Source organism: Pararge aegeria, chromosome 11 (assembly GCF_905163445.1).
Source record: "Pararge aegeria chromosome 11, ilParAegt1.1, whole genome shotgun sequence".
NCBI lineage: Eukaryota > Metazoa > Arthropoda > Insecta > Lepidoptera > Nymphalidae > Pararge > Pararge aegeria.
Window position 1 is genome coordinate 12,396,581 of NC_053190.1, and position 24,579 is coordinate 12,421,159.

The 24,579-nt window shown below is 34.0% G+C and overlaps 1 protein-coding gene across 1 annotated transcript in view; it reads left to right on the forward strand.

Annotated features, from left to right (window-relative positions):
* Nucleotides 1-7,173: 7,173 nt before the first annotated feature.
* Nucleotides 7,174-24,579, forward strand: part of LOC120627550 — a 57,744-nt gene continuing 40,338 nt past the window's right edge. Inside the window, exons 1-2 of the mRNA XM_039895556.1 lie at nt 7,174-7,203; nt 7,345-7,476. Of these exons, the coding sequence (XP_039751490.1) occupies nt 7,456-7,476 (21 nt within the window). The 5' untranslated portion in view covers nt 7,174-7,203; nt 7,345-7,455. The remainder of the gene's footprint in view (nt 7,204-7,344; nt 7,477-24,579) is intronic.

The window sequence follows — 24,579 nt, forward strand, 5'->3', positions numbered from 1 at the left end:
ACCGATTTGAATGATTTTTTATTTATCCAGGGTGGCACCCTGGATAGTTTAGATTCACAAATCAGCCCGACAGATGGCGCTGGGGTCCGCTAGTATTGTTATAATTCTGAAACAAATGCGTAAAAAATATTGAAATTGTAGTTAGCTCCTCTAGGCTCTCAGGTTCCTGTATATGCGTATGTAGATACATTCATACGTATCTAATAAATCAATAATAAGGGACATGTCTCGTTCAATGCTTAGTAAGTCCACTGGATATTTGATTTTAATTTTATATGATGCAGTAATTTTGTAAGTTTTATAACTAATTAAGTTCTGGTCATTTAATGAGATAATTTCAAAACTAAGTCGAAATATAAATAATTTCTTCAATTTTCTCTCTCATCAAACGTTGCAGATAAATAAAATTCAAAATTCAAAATTCAAAATTCATTTATTTCAAGTAGGCCTAATATAAGCACTTTTGAAACGTCAAGTCTGTCTGTTTGTAGTGATTCTACCACCGGTTCGGAAGGCAGATTCTACCGAGAAGAAGCCGGCAAGAAACTCAGCAGTTGCTCTTTTCCAACATCAACAATTTACATTTTACATTTTAACATTAATTTTTCTATCTTGTGAGAGCTGAAAGCGGAGCCGGATGCTTCCAAGCAACCTATTCATTAAAAAAATCATCAATTGATTAAAAAATTCATCAATTGATATGATAGCACTATGAAATCCTACAAAATTGTAATGTTTGACTAAAACGAATAGGTATTTAGGTATGCGTAGACATATTATGAATGAATGAATGGATACACTTTTATTGTACACCACATAAACATATAGTAAAATTATAAGTAAAAATACAAACGTTAAAATTATATTACTTTTAACCATTGAATTGATCAGCCTTTTAAGTTTTGGAAGTTTCTTTTAGATCGAGTCTTAATTGATTTCAAAGAATTTCATTATTTTACCGTCTTATTAAAGTGTAAATATTGGATCTGAGAAATACTTGATTGTGTAAAAAATTATCATTCTTATTGATATTGGGTAATACCAAGTAATGTACCTACTAGCCGTTTTGAATGAATATTTTTGTCGTTGAGTGAGCGGTTTTCCCGTTTTCTGCGAAGAGTAATAAGAGCAGTAAAGAGAGGAAAGTATAATTTATAACGTTTATAAAAATAAATTGGCATATAATTTAATTTCAAATGTTTTTTAGGGTTCCGTATCCAAATGGTGCGAAACGGAATCCTATTAGTAAGTCTACACTAGCTGTCCGTCTCAACGTCTCTCATAAGGGTTACTATTATCTATTATTATTTTGACGGCCGATTGGCGCAGTGGGCAGCGACCCTGCTTTCTGAGTCAGAGGCCGTGGGTTCGATTCCCACAACTGGAAAATGTTTGTGTGAATGTTTTTCAGTGTCTGGGTGTTTATATGTACATTATAAGTATTTATGTATGTTATTCATAAAAACATTCATCAGCTATCTCAGTACCCATAACACAAGCTACGCTTACTTTGGGGCTAGATGGCGATGTGTATTGTCGTAATATATTTATTTATTATTTATTATTCATCATTTTCATCATACCAACCTATTACCGGCTCTCTACAAGGCACTTGTCTCCTCCCACAATGAAAAGAGGTTATGTACAGTACAGCATTATGTCATATGGAATTTTACTTTTTTACTTTGGGGTAATGCTGCTTATATTAGCACTATTTTCGTGCTGCAGAAGAGGGCTGTTCGTTCTATCTACAAAATGGGTCCGAATTAGTCATTGAGAGATACATTTAAAGATTTTAAAATAATGACAGTGTATAGTCAGTACATATTTGAAAAGTTAATGTACGTTCATAAAAACATTTCTAAATTTAAGAAAAAATGTGACTGCAATAATTTAAACATTAGAAGTAAGAATAAACTTACAGTGCAATATACTAGGTTACATAAAATTCATAATTCGTTTAAAGGAAATTGCATACAATTCTACAATAAACTACCAATTGACATCTTGGAGATGTCTTTTAAAAAGTTCAAAGTTTGTATTAAACGTAAGCTTATAGAAAAGTTCTATTATAGTATAAAGGACTACGTAAACGATAAAAAGCTTGGGTGTAAATTATTGCTCTAACCAGGTTGCTCTTCTAATAATTTAAAATGACATTGTGAGATGGTGATAACAAAAAACACACCCGGCTAAGTTTGTTATGGGCTTCTTCTTAGACCAGGACGCCTTTGGAACACTCGTAGCTTTAGTTTTAAGTTTACGAATGTGGTTATCGCCATCATCTCACTACCGTGTAATTCTTATGTACGCATCAAAAGTGCCACCTATGGGCCTACTTGAATAAAGATATTTTTGACTTTGACTTTGACTTTGGTTCACCCATTGGCTCATTGCGGATTGATGGACTCCACACACCTTTGAGAACATTATGTAAAAGTGTCAGGCATGCAGGTTTCCTCAGGATGTTTTTCTTCACCGTTGAAGCTAGTGCTATTTTAATTACTTAAAACGTACATAACTAAAAGTTAGAGGTGCTGGGATTCGAACTCGGCCAACCGAAAGAAAAGCCGAGCCCAATGCGCTATCACCGCTTCAGTATAATCATAATCGATTAAAATGATATAATCCAGTCGACGGCCGACTGGCGCAGTGGGCAGCGACCCTGCTTCCTGAGTCCAAGGCCGTGGGTTCGATTCCCACAACTGGAAAATGTTTGTGTGATGAGCATGAATGTTTTTCAGTGTCTGGGTGTTTGTTTATCTGTATATTATTCATAAAAATATTCATCAGTCATCTTAACACAAGCTACGCCTACTTTAGGGCTAGATGGCGATGTGTGCATTGTCGAAGTATATTTATTTGTATATTTATTTATCTCTCAAAATTTCCATACATTTCCGTACGTAGCCGGAGCATGTCGCTATCCGATGCATTATAAAAACCTTTGAAGTACACTTATATTATTCAACTATGCATAAGTAACATTCAAATAACTACACAAACATCAATATATGTATTGTATTGTATTAACATTATACAAATATATAATAAATGAATGAATAAATGTATATAAATATTTGTTATTGTATATATATATATATATATCTTATTTTATTTATCTCTTTTAATAATTTATAATATTAGTTATGAGTAGTTGCTTTTAATTTTTTGTTTAACTATATTTGTAATTTCTCCTTTATTACGCAATAAAGATGTTTAAATAAAATAAATAAATGTATCAAGAAATGGCGGGAAACAGATACACGACATGTAAGAAAACCCTCTCGAAGTGAGAACTTCTGTGGGAGTTATACAGTCAGTTTGTGCCGTTTAGTTAGGTACGGGTTTAAAACATGCAATCAGCATTCAGCGTACATTTACCAACGTCTCTGAAAAAACAATATATTTCTTTAGGATTTAATAAGCAACTGGTTAATCTTACAAACACGTAGCTTATTAACAAGGCAATAGAATCAATGAATTCGTTAAATTACGCTTAGATGACTGACAAGGTAGCCAGGAAATTGTAAGTTTGATATATTAACTTTTTCCTACGTAACTGTAACCTTTGGTTTCAATCTTCACCCACATAAAATCACCGAAGCATAATATTTGCCTCATCATTCATCTGTCACCAGGTTCGACTTAAAATATATCTAGCTACTTTATCATCATGCAATGCAATGGAAAGAAAATTAATTACACACCATACTTAGATGAACAATGAATATCCATACTAATCTATAGAAGCTGTTATAAATGTATGACAGACTAGCTGTTGCCCGGGACTTCGTCTGCGTTTGATTTCGTTTTTTTAATGTTGTATTCAATTTAGTTGTAGTTCTAAAAAAAATTAAAGTATTTAGTATCGCTAAGCCTTAAATGAGGGGTTTGCTGCTGTCCGCTGAGGAGTTCTGTCCTCTATCTCCAACCACATTCAGATCTACACAAAGTTTGGGCATTATAATAATTTTATAAATCGGTTATTATTTGTCGGAGTTATGGTGCAAAATCGTCAAACACTTTCATCCGTTCTCCCAAAGCAACCGAGCTTAATGTCGGGATAAAAAGTATCCTATATTACTTCTAACACTTCCAAGAAAATGTGTACAGAGTTTCAGGAGGATTTGTTAAGAAGTTTTTGCGTGAAAGTGTAACAAACAAACTTACATTGACATTTATAATATTAGTAGGGATAGGGATAGGGAAGTAGGGATGTTTCTGATAAAAACCTGGTCAGATGGAATAAACAAATATAATAATACTACTAAAAAGTTATATTCTACTACAGTAAAATTCAATAATATACCTAGAAGGACTTCAACAGTACGTAAAAGCTATTGCAGTAAATGGCAATATCCTGCCACCAACAATGTTGTCTAAAGATATTAAATTATAGTACTCGTAGATATAGATTAAGAGTGACAGGTTTCATCAGAATGTTTGCTAGCCGGTAGTATTTCACGCCCTGGGGTCCGGCTTCGATTCAGGCCTCAAAATATGCAAAGCTATGATTAATAACGCTTAACTCAATTAGTCGTCTAAACCGGGATTTCTTGTTTTATATGGTCCATACTTTAAACCCGTATGTCTAATATTATGTCACTGAATCGGTATTGATATGTGAACACGGTAGATCTACAATTACATAAGTTTATACAATAGTTCGAAATAGAGGGTGGTGGCTATGAAACTGATGAATTAGTTTAAGATAAAAAAGCCGCATGAACGCTCTGCTTTCATCCGGGCATAATATTGAATAAGTTTTGAAATACCTGCAATAGCGCTTAGTAACTTGCAGGCTTCTGTTCAGTAGAATTTGCATTAAGAACTGGCGTGGTGGAAAACTTTTTTTTGTTTGGTGAAATCTTCTCCATAGATACCCGAGCTCTGCAGGTCTAGCACAGGCAGGAGACAAAAATTATATCCCCTGATTACATACCCTGACAAGGGATATAATTAACGTGCCCACCTGCCAGGTACATGGAATAGGAGAAGTTTACCCCGTTTATTATTAAACATATCATATTTTGATATTATTTCCACTTGTGCGGCAATGCTCTGAGATTTGAGAAAGCTGTGGCAGCAATTAAATTTTTATCCTTTCCCTGGCGAGTGGCGAGATAATTGTCTCCTGCCCTGGCTAACCAGAGAAGATTGGGTTATATGGGATTGTTATCGGTGCAAACCACCTGTGCGTTTGAATGTTTTTGTAAGTATACATTTCCAAAATAGTTAGAACTGAGTTTTTAGGTGGGTGGTATCTTACTTCAAATAAAGATTTGTAAAGTAAAACAAATACAACTCTATTAGTATTAATACTAGCGGTTTCCAACGATTTCCTCACCTTACAACTTCTGATAAGTTACCATTACGAACTTTTAACTAGCTATGTCATACATTACCGCGACCAATCGCGTCGCATCGCCCACCTTTTATTACTTCGTTTGCTCGTATTACTTTTAAAGGTCGCAGTGTAAATAGCCTATAGTAGATCACCATCATCACTGACGGCCCACTACATGGCACTGGCCAGAATAAGAAAGGCTTGGAAGAACGTTCGGATTGGTTGACTTCACACTCCCTTGAGAAGATTATGGATAACTCTCAAGCATGCATGCAGGTTTTCCCACACCGTTAAAACAAGTAATATTTAAGAAGAAGAAGAAGGAAAAGAAAAAGTCTTTATTGCACATACAAGTAGAGAGCCAGGGTAACAAAAAAAAACGATAATACACATATGCACAAAGGCGGCCTTATCGCCTGAAGCGATCTCCTCCAGACAAGTTAAGTGCTTCAATACAAAATAAAATGTGTACTTACTGCCGTAGTGTAATGGAAAAGAGCTCATCTCCTAGCGTCTTATATACCTTAGAATGCTTTCAGGGGTTTGATCTGGGACACGTCAGGGATATCTGGTGACGTCATCGTATACTATTTCTATGCAGCCATGCTAAAAGATCTGCATCTTTGGTGCACCTCTGCACCCATCGCAAATGTAGTCCCGTTTTGTCGACCAGGAAGTATCTTTGACTGCAGCTATTTGACCTGTTTTTACGGCAGTTCAGTCAGAAGGAACTATGCAATAGTGGCCAATATAAATTAATACTTAACAAAATATGTAAACAGCAATAAGTCACATTTTACTCGAATAATTGTCAAAATTTCCCTTATTCAAACACTTACTAAAATGGAGTATGAAAGTTTTTGCCGTAAAAATTATTAAGTTTACAAACTTGTAATATGGAAGGAATAATAGGTAGGGCATATCGGAAGTATTATGTTTTATAAGTTAGATACATGAAAATCAGCGTTTTGGTGAATTATTAAAAAATATAAATATATCGGTTTAAGTATTTTGATAATGAAATAAAATAGGAGATCTATTCAAACTAAGAGATACCATGTTTGGAAGCACCTGTGATAGTGGCATAAAATTATTTTTAGCCAAGTTACTGTTCGGTCGCTAAGGTTTGGAACACCCGGCCCTTCCGGCGTCTGTGTTTCCTGTCACATAACTTGAGAACCTTCAAGCGCGCCCTAACCTAGACCTCATAACAACTTTCTATCACTCATGTTTGTCGTCAAGGGCAATCTTATCTCAGAGAAAATAAAATCTTTCATGAAGCAACGATTCACCTATTTTTTTAATTGAAAATAATTAAATAACCGTATAGTGATATCGCCAAGGGTGTTTTTCCGGAAAAACATCCTTGATGTACAATTGATGTCGCCAGTAAATGCTATAGGTACAAGCATGTCATGGTAATATGGTTTAATGGATAAGTAATGATATATTTGTGTAAATTACATGTAATTAAATTGTAATTTCGTTTATTTAATCATGTGCAAATTAATTTGCCAAAGACATCTGTCGTTTGAAATTCAAGGAGAATATTGCTATTACGATAAAATAAGTGAAACATTTAAATTTCAATGCTATGACACTTTTAAGAATTTATTTGCAAATTATATTGATACATTTTGCACTAAATTGATTAATTTAAACTCTTCTTAAAAGTTAATTAGCTTAGATAAGGGCTCGTGTTCTTGGCGTGTAATCTTCAACGAGGGTTTCACACGTGGTCTTTTCAGCAAGTCGGAGGTCGCTTCTCGCTCGCTGCCCTATATAACTCGATCGCACCTCAGCGGCGCGTACTCTCATCCAAGCCTCCGTGAACACCCAGGCCAACAACGCCAGTACGTAAAAAAAATTACAATCGAATCTGCAAGGTCACTTGCGAAGCGATTTCCACATCCCTACGATCCGTTTTTCATATTAGACACGTTTGTTTCGTGCGCGGAATTGTGCGGTAACACCTACCACTACTTGGTTTGCAGAACGGTGATTTTCCAGCAGTTAGTTCGGACACACTCGACAACAGTGCGAGTGCGCCGGTCGACCACCCGCTCCGGTTATTCTGTGACAGTGACGAGATAACAAACCTCAACATGACTAGATACGTCACAGTTGTAAGTGAATATTACTATTCTTATATTGAATATTATAATTAATAAACGCGACCATTTAATGTTTTATCAGTTGTGAATAAGTAAAACGGTAAACTTTTTAAAGCTAAAACAAAATTATGCCTTCATAAAAGAAGCCAGATTCTTTTTGATTTTGAGTGAAAATATTTAAAATAATTTCATTTAACAAACGAATTGGAATTGGACGACCACAACAGAAAACTATTTTCTAAAATATTAATGTAGGCTAATCTTTTTGAAAATATTTTTTGAAAAACCAACATTATAAAGTTTTAACAATAATAGAATATAAAATTAATTGAACAGATATATTACCTTAATTACAAAAAAAAAACTTTTAATTAACAATAATTAACACCTGTTCTTGGAGAACCTATATAACACGATCTCTGTTCTCTGGTCCATAATGAGTACCTACATTTTTGGACCACTAAACAATAATATTATTATTCTAGCTAAGAAGATATACCTAATAACGTAATCGTGACTAACACATTTTTGAGTGTCACACATATTACTCAACACACGCGTAACAAATAATAACGTATCCACGAAAGTTTTAGTTATATTAAAACAAAAAGCTTTTAACTAATAATGTCTATATATATATCTAAAAGAAAGTTGTGATAGTTACACCATTTATAATTCAAGAATGGCTGGACCAACTTTTATGATATTTGATTTTTTAGATTCCTCTTAGACCGGAATAGGAAAATAAGTATTAAAAAAAAAAAATCCGCAGTACGAAGTTCGCCAGGACAGCTAGTTAACTATAAAATTAAATACAATATTGTTATTTTTTAATGGAAGACCAAATTATTATAAAATGAGACGAACCTTTTAACGAAGAATCATAATTGTAAAATAATATGTAATCGTGTCATTGATCCACGCAGCAACGGAGCAACGGCTATACGGGATTCGACATTTATGATATTTACATGAAATTTGCATGCGAAATTTCATAGGTTAATTTTAATCTTGGAATAATAAAAAAGTGACCAACCATCAAGTAAACAAACACATTTTCGCATAAGTAATAATATACAGTATGATCCCACAGTACGACAGTAACAGTATGACAGTATCTATCCCAATATTTATGACATGACTATCAAATGTGTCTGGGTCTATGAACAAGGTGCCTTATACTTATGCCGCTCTAAATCGCAAGAAGCCAAGCCTTTAAGCTTAATAAAGCACCAAAAAAAATTGTACCACTAAATACATTAGTCTCATATGTGGTACATAACCTTTGGCTTTGTCATGCAATGGTAAATCCAAAGGTAAAGTTTACTATTTAAGACCGTGTTCGCTACTAAGTTAAGCTTCATTTAACCATTGTTATCGAAGTGCAGTGAAATATGTAAAAGGGAAATAATAGATCGAATGTACGGACGAATGTACAAAGCTCGTGACTAGTGTTCCAACTGGTTATTTAGAGCAAATTTCTTAATTCCACCGCATAAACTAATGCATTCAAACGCTGTATCAACTGTCCTCTGTTACATGCGAAATGCCTGGGAATATTTGCAATCAATAGTGACTTCATTTTTGAAGAGAATTACTTTGTTAATTGCAACGTTTTATGTCATGTCTACCAGTCTTAGCCAACCGGAAATAACCCGCACCGAAACCGGACCGGACCGTACCAACCCCTCCTAACCTTGAGGCAACAATAAAATACAGCATACGAGTTTATGAATAATAAACCAAAGAAGTTTAAATTCTATCACGTTTACGCATTCAACTTGGAATATTGATATTTTAATTTATTTTAAGTATTACAAAAAACCACTTGCATATGCATTAAATTCTATGCGTGAATAATAATATATGTATATACTATATACATATATTATATAATAATTAATAAACATATCCTAAATAAATAACGCTTAATCTCTCTATCTCTCACATTAACAAGGAAGTACAAGCGTATTGACAAGATAGCGAAATCGTTATTAAAGTGCGGAAGTTATATTAATTAATAATCATATCTATTTTATTAAAATATATAAAATAAATAAGAGTTATACCACAGATACAAAACTAGGTATTAAATATACTTATACAGCTGGTGATAGGAAAGGATGTTTATTAATCGTCCAGTTCATTTTAGATGAATAATTATTATTCTCGTAATTCGGACATACAAGAATAATAATTATTCATCTAAAATTGATAAAGGTATAGAAGATTAGTTAATGAAGGGTTAAAATATAAATAGATACAATTATAGATTTAGAATAGTAGCAAGATCGTCATGTTGGATGTAATTGAATTTTAGATAGATATATATTTCAATTATAAAAAATTCCGGTCGCCTGACCTGCCGATTCCAAGCTGATTGCACGCAATCAGTCAGCAAATTTAATATCAGTTTTGGCTATTTTAGTTTGTAGTTTTAGTGTGCACACACAGTTTTAATAAGACACCTTTTAAAAATCGGAAATATATTAAAGGATAAGGAAGACAAGGAAGCAATTAAAGAGATTCTGAGAATACAAACACATTAGCGGAAAACTCATTAAGCTAATTCATTCTTTATTACATGTTCAATTTTAATATCCTTGAAATTTTGTTGCAACAAAGAATGTCTTAAAAATGGTCCAAGTTAAGTTTAGCCAGCGCCTATTTTGACTAGGCTAGACAGGTGTCCGTTATAAATAAATAGGTGAACGTACCCTTTCGTTAATCTTACGAGTAGATAAGTCAATCGACTATCGAGGGCCAAACGATTGTATCGATACGTTTTGTTGTAAGGCTCGGTTAATCAATATCGATCTTATGTCAAACAGTAGAGTTAACGTTGTCGATAAATTTATCGTATCGTACTGGGAATTGTCTAGCCTATATTTATTTAATTTTACAGTTTTTTTTAAAACTCCGTGTATGCGTTCTAAGTTTTTTTTATTTATATTTCTTTAAAAATAGAAGCTAAGAAGTGACCACAATAGGTATCTATTTTATAGGTAAGTAAAAAAATCTCGTTATCTGCTAATGGTTTGATAAAGAAATCGTTGCGCTAACGTAGACGCTTTTTGTAATCGCTACGGGACACAGAAACCGCCGAAGAAGCAGTGAATATTTTATTTTATATTTCGAACACTTCACGCATACAGAGGCAATATAATTGTAATTGCTAACACTAGTAGCACCAACCATAGGTCAAGAAGTATTGGTGTACTAAAAAGTGAATTAAAAGCTCTCTCTAGTTGTACTTAAGTGTCTAACCTAATTGTGTCCAGCGATCCAAAGCTGTGTCCACTGTCGAGTTGTGACCGGGCATTTCAGCTACGGTTTCCTGTGATGCTATCCAGTGTATGTAGCAAAAAGTGTGAAAAGTTTAAAACAAAACCTTTGGATTTACTTGTAGTTGGAAATCGTATGTGACGAAATGTTAGAGTTTCTACACTATACAATTTTTTTTTATTTACATAAAAAATAAGCGTTAATCATTTTGATTACATCAGTGGATACCACAGGTTGGCCTTAACAGACAGCGATGTCTAAAAAGAAATCAATTTCTAACCTTTTAACATTTAATTTTGTAAAGATCAATCATAATTCTTTCGAACTTAGTACCTAACTCTATATCTTATATATATCTTTAAACGAGCAATTCTTGTATATACATAATTGGAATCTCGGAATCGACTCCCAACGATTTTCATGAAATTAGTATACAGGGGGTTTCGGGGGCGATAAATCGATCTAGCTAGGATTATTTTTTAGAAAATGACATTTTATTTGTGTTTTCCGGTAATAACCGATTTGGTGCAACGAAGTAGCACCCGTCAGCTAGTTATTTACTTATTGTATCTTCTCCGAGTATAATACACACACAGTCATTCACTTAGAATGACACCTAATTTGCAAGTGGGTGGAAAATGTGGCAAAATTTTGTGAGTAGATACGTTTGGCACCTTTCACAAAAACAACAAATATTATTATTGTGTTTTGTGAACCTAATGCCATTATGTTCACTTATATAACCATCGACAAGTGCTGTCACTCGAAGTTAACGCTGTTGGATTTACTGAGTTTTATTTGCACCTAGACAATATTTTTTACAACAGAGTCAAATTCACAAAATTTTTTAGTTGTTAATCTGAGCGATTCAACAAGTTTGAAATGATTTTAAGCATTTTCCAATACTTTTTTTTATAGAGTTAAACGAATCATAATGAATACTACGCCTATACTACAACACTTTAATCTTAAATAATTGATTAGACATTTCACGGACTCAGACGTGGGGCACCTATTAATCTCAGCAAAACATTGTTCTAAACCTCGCTATGATACTTTTCAACACATTTTCGCGTGTCCTTCACACGAAAATCGTACTTACTCGATGTTTTGCATATGTATTTACACTTGGATAAGTCGCTCAGCTAATTATGGAAAGTGATATTATAAATAAAATGCTGGTGATAAGCATATGCGATGCTGCATGGGTGAAGATGGTTATAATATAGTTCTTGACAAAAACCATGACCCTAATGGGTTTCGCACGGCATGCAGTAATGAACAAGAATGATAATATAAACATATATTATAGATAACCTTGACCCGAGTCTGCCGCTAGGTATTATAGACACACAAGTGCCCATCGTAGAAGTTGTCACTTAATATTATATAAATTAAGAAATTTCACTAAGATGGCAATGGGAGAGAATTATGATCAAAATATCTCTGCATGACAAAATCAGAAATAAGAACATCCTTAGAAAACAGAGTTACCGGTATAAGTTACAAAGCTAAAATGGCAATCAGTTGGGCACAAGAATCACAGAACCGATGGACGCCCGTGTCCAGAGGTCCTGAAATGGTGACCTCCATTAATAAGCTGATGATCAATTAAATGAATAAATTGTACCCTACTCGTAACAAAAGACTGTGTCCAAATTTTAACACATAATGCCATCTTAAAACGCGAACCTAGTATATATAGAAATAGAAATAGAAAATATTTATTAGAAAAACTCAGTACAATAAATCTTTGGAATCCTGACCCCTAAACTAGGAAATCCCGTATTTTAGGGGCCAGTGCCTTCCCAAACATTGATTCAATCATTGAGATAATATATAGTGCACTTACATAAAGGAAACTTTCAAAGGTGTGTTGAGTGTTAATATATTTATTTATTTATAAACACAAACCCCAGAAAAACGTTAGTTTCCCAATAAATATCTCAAGGTTCCATTTTTGACACCCCTTTTAAAAATAAAGCGCACTCATTAGAAAAAAGCTATTTAGTAAACCGTGTAGGGTTTACTTATTTAAAAAAAAAATTTTTTTTTAAGCTGAAGCGGTGTTTGTCAACCGTAACATGAAAAAACGTAAAGACTACTGACTTTGTTGTTTCATGTGATTTCAGAAGACAATTTTAATTTTAGCAGGGAACCACTTGATCGTTATTGTTCTTTTTCATTTATTTTACAATAATTACAATTACTGTACATTTAGTGAAAAAGAACAATGATGTTAAAATACCTAATAATCACAAGTTCGGTGCCAACTTCGCCGGATATCGATCTATAGACAATAATATCTTTATTGAGAATCAAGTTTTGTTACCACTGCGCCGTAATCGACAAATCGCGATTATAAAACTCACACTTGCCTTCAATGTTTGTAATCTCGCAACATTTGCATCATACGAACTAGAAGATACGTTTAGGCGTTTAGGTAGCCGTACAATCAATTAGAACTTAATTTAATGTTGAATGGACACGAGAAAAAGTGGGTCAAATGTTATGTACATTTATCAAACAAAAGATGATTTATTACGGCCAAGGTCCAGTTTGGTGTACAAGACAAAGACCACTGGGCTCTCATGATTAACACAATCTTGTGGTTTATAGTCACATAATAAAGGTAGGTGGATACAAACTTTGATTCAAAACACGTTTATCGTTTTAAAATGCAATTTTGTGGTGCTGTTATTGCTCAATTATTTTTATAAAAACAACTTCTATTAATTATGACAAGTTTACTTTAAATCATATCTCGAAGTTGCATCAACAAAGACATAGTTTAATGTATCTACTTAAAAAACAAAGAGCGTTTGCCTGCCTGTTTATTTATCCATCTATATATATAAAAGAGAAAGTGTGTGGGTATGTTCCGTATAGGCTCCGAAACGGCTGGACCGATTTCAATGAAACTTTCAGGGAATCTCCGGATTGACCTGGCGAGTAATCTTGTAAAGTTTGGTGACGATCGGAGCACTCCCATTTTTAACTGTCAAACTGTCAAATACAGCTTTTATTTACTATGATGATATTCTATTGTTGGGTGTACATGGGTGTAGATAATGATCTTCAACCGCTCGAGAAGAGAATAGAAGAGAATGAACACGGAGAGAAATAAATCATTTAATATATTATGAGACTTAAATTAAAAATTTAATGATGTAAGTTTATTGTTTAAATAAAATAAAGCAAAATCTAGCCCGGCGAAGCGGGCTGGGTACGCTAGTTACTTATAAATTATATTGCCCGAGATGACTCATAATTTTTATAATTTTTATTAGTTTAGGTGAAACACCTACACTTGGAGGAATTATCAATTTTATAAATTTAAAATGCATATAAATATTTGCGGAACCGACAGGGATTTGAACCTGCGACTCTCTGGCAATCGCGACCTGAGCGCTTTCTCCAATTAAGCTACGGCTCTCCTACCGTCGATGCCGAAATTAGTATATGGCTTTCACATCAGTCTTATAGCGACTGTCTTTGACTCATCTAGTAATTATTGTGTTCTATAACAATTACCAGGTTACAGGACACGACGTTATAATCAGAGCTAATATAATAAACCCTCTCTTCGGATAAAAGAGGCCTGAGTCATTCTTATAAGCTTAAGATGAAGATTACGTGATAGTTTTCAACCAAATATACCAGAACCAAAGGTCTAAGTTGAGTAAATACTTTTTTGCAATCTAGTCGTAAGGGATTATGTATGTCTTACATAGTAGTGGGCCATGGCGTGCATTGGGTTTCTTAGCAGGGTATGCATACACCAGGAAAATTGCATAAAAACGGCACAAATTCTCCTCCTATTCGAATTATACATCAATGTTAGGGAAGGCAGTGCTTTGTGCTTTTGTGCATGTACGGTAGTATGTAGTGCACGCAACTGGTAGCGGGATTACCTTTTTAGGTGTAATGGTAGTTTTATTAGCCCTATGGTGGTAAATAGCCTCAGCCGACGCCCAGCCAAACAAAATTTACAGTAGAGAGTTGAGTTTATTAGAATCAGCACGATTTTATAATTATATTGTGAGCATGATGATGCTGCGTCTGACATAACATTACGCAAAAAGCGACCTTCAACATTTCATACTGTAGGTGAACGACCTATTTTGTATTGTAACCACATGAGTTATGGCATTATAAGTTTTTATTCAAATAATAGATACACTAATTGCTACGGTAAAAAAATCCCATTCTATAATACCAGGTATTCATTAAAGGTAAACATCTTGTTTTCTTTGTTATTGCTTTGCCAGCAAGTTCGTAAGCGTCGAGTGTCAGTTCTTAATTCTATTAAAAAAGAACGTCAATCCATTGCTCCGTTGTTGCGTGAAAGGGCAAAGCAACAAACACACTTTCACATTTATTTGAAAGCTATTTAGCCTAAATAGCTGTTTCTTTCAATCGAGCCGACAGTTTTTTTTGGATTTATTATATTATTCTATTAACCATTCTTTTTATTACATAAAAGTCCATTAACAATTGAAATGACATAAAAAATAAATAAAAGGCCTAATCTGAGATCGCGTTAGATATAAAACGGTCATGGAGATATTTGGTAACTATGCGTTGCACGCTACTCTCAAACCTTGGAGTGAGCAATTTGGACCAAAATAATGGTACTAAACGATATTCAGATGACAGACAAAACACGCTAGCTTAAGGTGGATACATACTTATTATAACACACCGAGGATGAATCAGAAAATTTTTTAGTACTCGAATCACACAGAAACACTTAAACAACGTGGTTCCAGATGTCACACACACTATGTTTGAAGTTTCAGTTGGTATAATTTTTTTATGAATTTTCCCGCGGTCAAAGTTGTCAGTGTGTGTCTACATCCACTCAATTTTCGACTTCATAAAGATATTACTATGTCTAGATTGACCTTAAGACTTGACACAAACGTGCAAATATGTTACGGGTCAAAATAATATTACATTGTGCGATAAGCGACTTGAGCGACACGCGTTTGTGACTAGTCTTTCCATACAAAAATAATTACGTAGTGCAAATAAAAAAAGAGTGCAATAATTTTTTTTTCTCTTTAATAAATACATATACTGAAAAAAAGAAAGTCCCACAGAGAGATTATTTTACAAAACAAATGGAAAGGTGACCGAACTTTTTCCTTATAGCTTTCAGTATGTAAACACCAAAACGGATCCATCTGCTCCTCTAGCTCGTATATGGAATTGTTAATAACTGATATTTGCATATTTGAACAAACATTATTAGTTCTAACGAAGACTACTAATAAGCAAGATAGCAAAAAAAGATTTATGTGTTATTCAGTTCGTTATTTTGTGAAAGGTACAATACAGTTTCATTTTGTCAATAACGTGTCGCAAATCAAGTACTAATTAAACACACTAGCTAAACCTAATTTATTAAGTTAAGAAACCTTAAAGTTTACTTGTAGATATGTTTATTAATTTTGTTTCTTTTGAAATTATCAATGTAACATGAATAGGTATATGGTACAAGCAGTTCTAGTGAGGAATCTCGGAAAATATTTAAGCCTTAGCAGGTTTTATATTTTCCACATAAATCCGTGGGAAAGTGAAATGAAAGAATGTGAGGAGTACCGGATGCCATCACTGTCAAAGGGATAAATATGATACCCGCAAAACTAATTAAGATGTTTGCAAACTAGGCCCTGATTCATGATTATTGTATGTTTGATATAAAACTCGAAACTACGCTTAAATCTTTTTATCGATGTCCAGTTCTGGCGAATTAAACGTGATATATTTATCAGTCATACTAAAAGTATAATTTTATAGACCAGCCAATAACCGTCGTATCAGAATAATATAAATCGTCTTTAAATTAAGAAGCTAGTTAGTTGTTGTAAAAAAAATCCTTTGTAAGATTATTTGACATAGTCGTCGATAGCCTAAAACATTCCGGGACTAAAAGACTCTTCCAACAGAATGCCCGTAATCGCCATGCTCTGTAGACCGATTGGTGATCGCAGTGGTAGTAGTAGCACAGAGTACGCTGCTGCCGTACTGCTCTTACGTTCTGCACCACCTACCTATATGTTTCACGCCATCGGTTGCCTGGAAGAGATTGCTACGTAGCGATCAGGCCGCCAAATTGTAAACGTTGCATTGTGATAGTTTTTCTGTTTTATTTACTTTTTGTGGTGAACAATAAAAGTATATCCATTCATTCATTTATTGATAGAGTAAAGACTAAAACCAATGAAGTCCGGGGTAATATATATTATATTGTGTAATATTAGTGGATTTTCGATTTTGTTCACATTACTGAACTTATACTAGCACGTATTTGTGGACTCTGCTTTTGCGCAGAGAATGTTGTGCAAGACCGAAAGCGCATTCACAAAATACTCAAGATTACCAACGCATTTGTAGAAAGCGGTATTTAATACTTGTTATAGTACACCAATGGATAAGCAGCACTCATAATATTTCGCTTCCGCGTTTTTAGACTTTTAGTGCACAATTTTACATACACTTTCTGGCTGTTTAGCATTAACTGGGCACTGAGGTGTGATGTTTGTTACACTAAGTGCTCATTACTGGATGTATAATATTTTAAATTCTAGTTAAGTTTCTATTAAGCTTTATAGGCCGGCGTTAATTATAATAAAATTTACAGTAAAACTTCGTTAGTTAATTTTAAAGTAGCATTTTCTTTTCTCAATATAAAAGTGCATTTAATTATATTATATGGATTATAAGTATAGAATTATTTATGAGACAAAAAAGTAAAAAGCGAAATTATGCTATTCTTGTAATAGTTATAATTAATTTATTTTTAGTCTTAATTATTTTCGCATTGATAATAAAGTTAACGATTTCATTTAATTTAAAAAAAAAAATAGTAATTACTCCTACGTATTCAACTAACTATAAAACAAATATCTGTATGGATTCTTATGCAGTCATATATATATATATATTATCATATATTGTTCGTTTATAACTAAATCCGGTATAATACTTGTTTACTTAAAAACAATTATGAAAGTTGTAATAACAAAGTTATTATAATAAAAATATTGTAATAAAACAAATCCTTTTACTAGTGATTGGTTAAAGACGGTAATACCCTTCACATTTATAAATGTAATAGAAAATATTGATAATTTCTTAATTATGTCAAAATTGTCAAACGGTACTTTATTAAAAAGATATACACATAGTAGAGGCATCCGACAGTGAGAAAAAAAATAAGGTTAAAACGTTTATAAGCAAATAACCTTACTGAATTTTTTTCTAGAGTCACCTAACACCACAACTTTGTCATTGTTTCACGTTGACTTCCTTTTCGTAATTCTCATATACAACCTTGGTCGTAATATAGGAGTCAAGGTGAATATGAATGTGTACAGTTTAATAAGTTATGATGTCAAAAATGACCTTGTGTGTTTACGTGCTGTTTACGTATCATTTTCCGGAAGACTGTCACTTTTTGACGCCGCAGTCTGTGAGGTGACCTTGTAAGTAGGTCTCGGTACCCTGGCTTTCGAATTTTGGATTTTACAATTAGTGAATTAGCTCAGGTTCTATCTAGTGGAAAGCAGTGTTTTTTTTATTTATACAACTACAAATTGTCGCTAGATTTAACTTTTTCTAAGAGATGAATGAAATGATGCAGTCCAAGATAATAGCGGGCTGAACTGTTCGTGGTATGGCAGTTATACCCCCGATCGGTATCTACACGGCATCGGTCCAGAATCGCTTGGCGGCACATCTGTCTTGGTGGCTAATGATATAGCTAATAATTGGGTAATCGGTGGCTTCTCAACAGGTGCTTAGTACATATTTAGGAGAAAGAACAACCGTCCAAGCTCCAAGCCATAAAGCATATCTCGTGGATATGTTTTGAAGAAGGAACAATTTTAGTGCACGCAAAAAATAAATTATACAGATAATATATATGTTGAAAAAATAACAGTCTGATTGCTGCTTACATACATGCAAGAGGTTAAAAGTATCTGTAGCAAAGATCTAGAAAATTGACTAATAAATATTGGTCTATATACCTACACCTAAATACGGATTAAAATATATAAAACATGTATGAAAAAGGAATGACAAAACTGAAATATGATGCGTTGGTGCTAGCGAAGAAAGTGGATTCTGGATATTTTTACAAAAGTTCTTTGTCCAGCAGTGGACGTCCGTTGGTTACGATTGTTATAAATAGAGTCTAGAACAGAGTAAAACAGACATCATTAACATCATTAGCAACCGATAGAAGTCCACTGCTGGAAATAGGTTTTGAGGACTTATACACTCCAGGGTCTTGTGCGGTTTAACCGGTGACTCTTGTATGCATTGGGTAGAATAAACTGAGCTATGTCATTAACATAGCCCAGTTTATTCTAACTAAATATAAACTTACCTTCAGAAAAGTCTTGTTACCGCTGAAGCGGATGTTTGTTTTGACTATAACAAGCCCAATTAGGCATAATTTAGTAATCGATCGGATATGGGCTAAATTTTAAGTAAACGTATTCTGATTACTGCTTACCAAGTTACCAAACTGACATCTGCTCATTAAGTTTAAAACTAGCTCAATTACCGTTTATTTATCCATCGAAAATCGCGTCGGAAAGTTTCAAAACAACTTGATTACCGTATAATTTGCTACAATGCATGATACCTGTATGTTTCTAACATTGACATTTAATATTATCTCCATTCAATAAACTCGGTTATCAAATCGATTCTAAGCTCGATTAAACAATCAATTGTAAAATAGAGTGCCTGATGTATTCGCTCCATTTACTTAAATAATTTAAACGAATCGTTACAGATTTCTTAACATAAACAAACCATTAGTATTTGTGGAAATATTTAATGTTAACTCACAACTTAAGTGTATTATTGTTTTATTATTGACAGTTTACTCAATCATCTAGTAAAGGGCATAGCGTAAGAAGCTTCTCCTTATAGTAATTACGCTATATAAGCCATAGAGTTTAATATATGATAGCTCTGTATCTCACATTGACATTTAATATTATCTCCACTCAATAAACACGGTTATCAAATCGATTCTAAGCTCAATTAAACTACAAAATGTAATTGGCGTTTGTTAAATAAAGTACCTGATGTTATTCGCTCCATTTACTTAAGTAATGTAAACGAATCATTATAGATTTCTTAACATAAACAAACGATTAGTGATTGACAGAATGTTTTATGGTAACTTCAGTGTATTATTGTTTTTTTTATTGACAGCTCATAGCGTGAGATGTCTCTTATTATAGTAATAACTCTATACTAATATTCTAAAGCTAAATATTTTAAAGTTCGCAAAGTAGTATGAAACCTACGGATTCGCACTTGTCAGGCGAGGTGGACTACGGCTTAAACACGTTTCATCCTGAGAGAAAACCCGTGCTCTTTTTGAAGGCCGCTAGTGGGTGATAATGATGAAGATGATGATTCACCTGTACATATTTTTCCTTTATATTTACCTGGGATTCGAACCCAGGACCTCGTAATCATGAACATTCTAACCACTAGACAGCAAGGCAATTTTTCTCCATCCCAGGAAAAAGTGGTTTAACAAAAGCTTCATAATCATGAATACTGTAATAAACCAAATCCCACCCTTGTCTACAATTAAAAAAAATATTGCGGCGGCATTTCACCGCGTCTTTTTCTGTATTTAAAAAAATTACCAAAAATATATTAATTTCGAGCACAAAATCGAGAAGAAATATTATCAAATAAGAAATAACTGGTATTAATCGCGGAAGACGGAAGTTAATAAGACCGGTCTGCGGACACACCGTGAATGTGTACGAGTATGTAAGTTAATATGCGACCGAGCTTGTTTGCTCATTGCAGACTAACAATTTTATAATAACTTGTGGCCTGGGGGTCTTAATTCGTTAATGTTTTAAGTTGACCAATAAGGTACACGCCGCTCTACAAATGTGACAGTTCATTTGAGCCAGATGTACACATTAATTTACTGAACTGATTTACTGAATATTGTTGTTTATTTTAATCACGTCAAGGTATGTCATATTAAACTGTCATTCCTTAAATATAGATAAACGGGTCATACCATGATAATATTTTTGGACAAATCCAAAGAGTGTAGTATGTCAAACAGTTCGTGAAATACCGACAAAAAGAACACGAAAGCGGGTAGTCAGATTCTGCCCGTGACATCAAACTTGACATCTCGTAACTACGCAGTTTCGTCGTGATGAGGATCCATGCAACTGGGTTGAAATATCGAAGAATCCAAAAATAGTATCGTGGTATGTACCCGTTGAACTATATTTAAGAAATGTAATCAACATTTCTTAACCATCAAAATCTTAGTTTAAAATCTCATCAGCCAGTTTGCCAGTTTTTTTGTGGGAAATAATCAAAAACTCCTCCTCATCTAACAAACTTTACCAGCATAACTGCATCTTTTGTCATATGATTTGCATGATGGATGACAAATTTGACATCTGGGCCTAAATTAAATACATAGAACATGTAGAACTTATTTGGTTTGTGACTTTGTTAAGTTTAGAAAAGTCTCAATACCAGCTCCGAGGTAGGTTATTGACGACGCCGCCGTTTACGCAGCGTGAAGAATCTTAGCAGTCAATTTCCCTCCTATGAAAGATGAGGCTTTTACCCAATGGAACAATATTATGTTCAGTATAAAAATAAATAAATGGTAGACAAAAATGTCGCATGAATGTCTCACGTTTGCGAATATATCATAGTGTTTCGCCTCGGGTAGGTTTCCCGATAACATACGCGACTCGACATGAAGTCGATGCCCATTGACGGCAAATGTGGCGTGTGATATATTATTTGCTGGATTATGTAAGATTATTATTAATACGTTAATTAATCCTTACTTATAGGAGAAAGTATGTTTGTTGGTTTGTCCTTCCTTCGCGTAGCAACAGAGCAACTGATTGAAGTAAATTTTTGTGTATAACGGTAATTTATTTGGTCCTTTGCGTGACGTATACACGTTTCCCAAGGGAAATACTGAAGAAAGACGCTGCATAGCTTAAACAGGCATGCTTTTTAAACCGCCACTAAGTAACGCGGAGGATCTTAGCCAATATCCCTGTACCCACGCATTGGGAAACGAAAAAGCTGAGCATCGATGGACCATAAATAAGAGCAGGTCATTAATGTACTTATTATTACAATTAATGGAAAATATTTAGGTACATTGTCATGCAAAGTGCACAGTTTTAGATCTCTAGGAAAGATTTTTTAACTGTAAAATGATTTCAAAAAAGAGCAATCTGAGTTTCTTGCCAGGTCTTCTGAGTAGAAGCTGCATTCCGAACTGGCGGTAGACTAAGACAGATAAACAGACTGACTTGACAAAAGTTTTTATAAACCAGGCCTACCTGAAATAAATGAATTTCTAATTTTTTATTACGCTAAAATTCAATATGGAAAACGAATTATATATACGGATTTTGGATTCATTTTGTGTAAGGCAGTACTTTTAAGCACCTATAAGTTACTAACATGGGTTAAAAGGAAAGGCGTAAATAGTAACGCACGGGTGTATGATATAATATGAACCAGATCTCACCAAACGATAACAAGATCGCGAATGATAGGATATCTAATCAGAGAGGTAGTAAAATTATAAGTTAGCTTTCACTGCCGGCAAAAATGTATAAAATTGTGATAAAAGGAACGCCCGTGTAAAAGTCCATGCTTAGTTATTATTATTAAATAATTAGAAGATATGTTTATGAACGAGTTTTTGTAACGTCAAAAAACTGTATCTGTTAATATATTTCCATAGATAACAATTAAATCCATTGTATTCATAACCAAAGCAGTTATATACAGATCCGTCACAATAGATTTTTTATCTTACAACAAAAGGTTTGGTCTACGTCTATGAATCAATGTTGTCACTTAAAGAATAAGAAAACTGCGGTTTTTACGCTACCGACTTAGGGGTCACTGCCTGACCTTCGACCGCATTTACTTACAAGTTCCAACTATTTTATAATAGATTGTAAACTGGATCAATATTGCTTTACCGGTAATAGCTGGCACTTTGAATAGCTTTGCGAGGTGTGGCATAACGGACGATAATAATGGCACCGAGGAAATAATATAACGTTTTGGTAATCATCATTCTACGGTCTACATCACAACTGACTGATACTCAAAACTAGTATTTATTGTACCAACTATGTCAATCCTAAATCTAAGTAAGGTAAGAGCCATCAATTGATAATAAACTGAAACAAATACCACGATTGCCGAGCACTGTTCCAAGTTTAACGGTCGTAAATGGCGCCATAGAGTAGATTTTTTTTTTAACATAATACGTTAAATTTCAATAATTTAACAGATTATATAACAATTCTCCTGTAATTTTTTTTTGTCGCGTTGATATTTCTTGTTTCTCTACCTATGGTGTAAATTATTTTCAATCCATTAATTACCGGCCCACTAAAGGGCAACGGTCTCCTCTCAGAAAGAGAAGGGTGTAGGCCGTAGTCCACCACGCCGGCCAAGTGGAGATTGAAAGACTTCTTTTAACTTTATGGAGAACTTTTTGACATGCAGGTTTTTCCTTCACAGTTAAAGGAAGGCATATTTTAAACTTAAACTAAACACACATAACTTCAAAAAGTTAGAGGTGCGCTCTTACCAGTAGGATATCAATGTTATGGTGTATAAAGCAGGGGTTCCCAACCTTATTAAGCCAGCGGCATACTTACAAGTTAAGAAATTTGTCATGGAGCGGCGCTCTAATATAGCTAGTTAAAATGGATAGGTACTTCATAGTTGTAACTTAGGCAGAGAGGCGCCAAAAATAAAATATCCTCATTATGAAACCGTAATAAATTTTAACAACGAATTTAGAAAAATAAAATGGCTGAGTTTTGTAATCTCCACACAATTTTTCGAAGTGTAAGGCAAGCCCGTGACACCGCTGCAGGACGACTATCAAAAAAATATTATTTTTCACTTTTTTGAAGGACAGAAGAAGCGCCTTGCAATGCATCTCTGTACTTTATACAGCGTCCCTGGGGCGCCGCGGCTACCAGGTTGGGTAGCCCTGGTATAAAATGTAATTTCGCTCCGTGAACTCTTAAAACATATAAATTTTTTAGCAAGTCTTGTACAAAAGCTGTGAAAAGTGCAAAGCGTGGCAATCGATTGTTGATTATCGCGACTCATTATGAAGAGTAAGGGGCGTGTCGAAGGCTGTATTTACAACCTCTGACACGAGAGGCGTCACGCGTACCGAATAACAATAGTTGTCATTTAGCATATTTCATAGTTCATGCTCAAGGGTTCTGCGTGAAACACAAATAGTATTAATTAGAACCAGTGAGTATAAATCTTTAATATTGATGTGTATTTTGTATCCAAAACCTCTAAACCTCTAACCTTTTTTGTATCCCACTGTAATCCCTTGACAGCAATCTTACCTGGTGGTAAGCGATTATGCAGTCTAAGATGGTAGGCTGACTAACCTGTTATAAAGCAGTTATATGAAACCTAATTGGTTTCTACGCGGAACACTACATCACATGTCATTGTGGCACGTCTTTGTTGGTAAGCTGGTAACCAGCCACCACCGTTGAAAAGAAGAGCACTATTTTTTGAGCGGTCAATTTAAGTATTTAGACTTCCTATCAGAAGAGCTGGAAAGAAACTCAGCAGATTCCTCTTTTTCATTTTACATTTTTACAATCTCTCCTAGAGATCTAAATGTAGGGCGTTGTTAAAACAAAATAAAATAATGACATTATGTTTTATAACACTTCCGAAAACGCATCAATAATTTAAAAAAAAATCACTTCATAA